The following is a 1,985-nucleotide window of genomic DNA, read 5'->3' as shown; positions in this document are numbered from 1 at the left end:
GATGTTTTTAACTTTTTCTGACGTTTTTGCCCCTTCTTTTAACACTTTTGACGCAATGTTTGTCACTTTTTTTGACGTTTTCAACACTACATAACACTAACTTATTAACTAGTTTTACAGTTGTTTTTGGAATTTATGGTCAATGCTTCTCATTTATAGGAAATTATACCTAATGTTTGAGTTAGAAAAGCATAAATTAGGAATTATTGAGACTAAAATTAAAGGAATGGATGTTGATGATGATCACAGACTGGAATATGTCAACTTTTAAATGCTATAAGATTGAATATGACGCCCCAAAATTAATGAAAGTAGAGGATTGTGTGGAATCAATCATGTTATTTTGGGTAGTTAAAAACAACACTGATATAGGAAAATGGGTCAATTTGACCCGAGGACAACATGAGGGTTAAAGGTGCCCTATGAGTTCCTGCGTGGTTTCAGCGTGATTTCATTTTTATCTCATATCGTAGACGTCTCTCCTCGATCCACTAGCTGCCCGCCCCCTGAATACACAAAAACATACATAAAAAGCCTGGTCTCGGGAGACAACACAGGGGTCATAACATCAAATAAACACTAAAGGCACAGGCTGTGCACCAAAATACAACAAACCACATCCCAGCCAATCACCACCAAGATGGTTGGGGGAGGGGTGGGGGTCAGCGAAGGCCGATTTACAGTCGACACATCCGAGCTTGCCCGCTTTAATGTGACGTAGATCTCGGTGGTGTGCCAGGATTTTGAGTGGGTCCACAGGGGGCCCACCACTCTATTTGTTCCAAGCCTGAACGAGCTCGAGGGGAACCGGATGCCAGGACTCCCAGAGTGACTGCAAGTCTCTCTTGTAAACTAACTGGGTTAAGATGAGGTATTTTATTGCGAATGACAGGCTTAATCCGACCAAGTAGGTCATCGGATCAAATCCAAACATTTACAGCAGTGCTGCTGCCAGTTCTGCCCATAGACAGTTAAAGAAATGGACCAACAGATCCCATTGTTCTGGAAGGAGACCAGTGAAGGGAAATAGAAGCACTTTTCCGGTGATGGCTAGGCGTTAGACTGTCAAAGTGGCGCAAAAATGAATGGCAGTCAATGGGATGCTAACTGCGGGTGATGGCTTTGAAGCATGGGACCTCCGTTTAGAGAGGAGAGGCTTACTCCCTTGGTTCTTTTTACCCAACCTGGCTCGAATGTCATACTCTGCCTATGCTGGTATCTCTAATTTAAACCAGAGGACTTTGCGGCCGTGGTTTTAACGTTGTTAACGATGTCAAACGGACTGTAGTTTGGTTAGGTGTAGGCCCAAAAACGACTTAGTTAATGCTTTAAAAAAAGTTAAATGCAGGTTTTCTCCTTTTTATTCAATGCAAGTCCAAACTGTAGAACAAGCTTGTCAGTCTGTTAATTAAAATGACATAACTATAAACATCTATGGGTCCTGACTTTGGACTTAAAAGTGCTGCGGAAGCTGTTATTTTCCTCAAACTGCCGTCCCCCATCTAAAACCTTTTTTCCAACTTCTGATTTTTCCCAAATTCAAATGACGACCCCAAAAAGAAACTTAATCAACATCTGTTTATATCTAAAACCATAAATTTCTATGTTTGTTCAAATCACTTCGATTTTGTTGTTGAAAAATGGGATTGTCTAGCAGACAAACTGACCACCACATGTATAATAACAGATCCACACTTGGCGCCTGTGTATCGACACAGTATTGCCACTGAAAATATTGCGATACTGGGCTGTATCAACCCCCCCCCCCCCCCCAACCCTAATAGACTGGATGGACAGCCATTTATTCTATATCGATATGTTGTCCCACCCCTATTCCTCACCAGTTCCTGATTCTCTTCTTTATTTCTTGCAGACAGCGGGGACTACCTCAAAGAAATCATCCCGGTTTTCTTCATCCACCATAAAATGAACCTCAGGCGGCTGCGTCAGGTCGTGCACAAGCTCCCGTCCGAGGATGGCAAGAG

General features: G+C 42.5%; 1 protein-coding gene across 1 annotated transcript in view; it reads left to right on the top strand.

The window, feature by feature from the left end:
* Positions 1-885: 885 nt before the first annotated feature.
* LOC117957201 (F-actin-uncapping protein LRRC16A-like) overlaps positions 886-1,985 on the top strand; it is a 57,716-nt gene continuing 56,616 nt past the window's right edge. The window contains exons 1-2 of the mRNA XM_034892798.1: positions 886-907; positions 1,874-1,978. Coding sequence (XP_034748689.1) covers positions 886-907; positions 1,874-1,978 — 127 coding nt within the window. The remainder of the gene's footprint in view (positions 908-1,873; positions 1,979-1,985) is intronic.

The sequence above is a fragment of the Etheostoma cragini genome, chromosome 14, assembly GCF_013103735.1.
Source record: "Etheostoma cragini isolate CJK2018 chromosome 14, CSU_Ecrag_1.0, whole genome shotgun sequence".
In the NCBI taxonomy this organism is placed as follows: domain Eukaryota; kingdom Metazoa; phylum Chordata; class Actinopteri; order Perciformes; family Percidae; genus Etheostoma; species Etheostoma cragini.
This window is presented reverse-complemented; position numbering and strand designations above follow the sequence as displayed.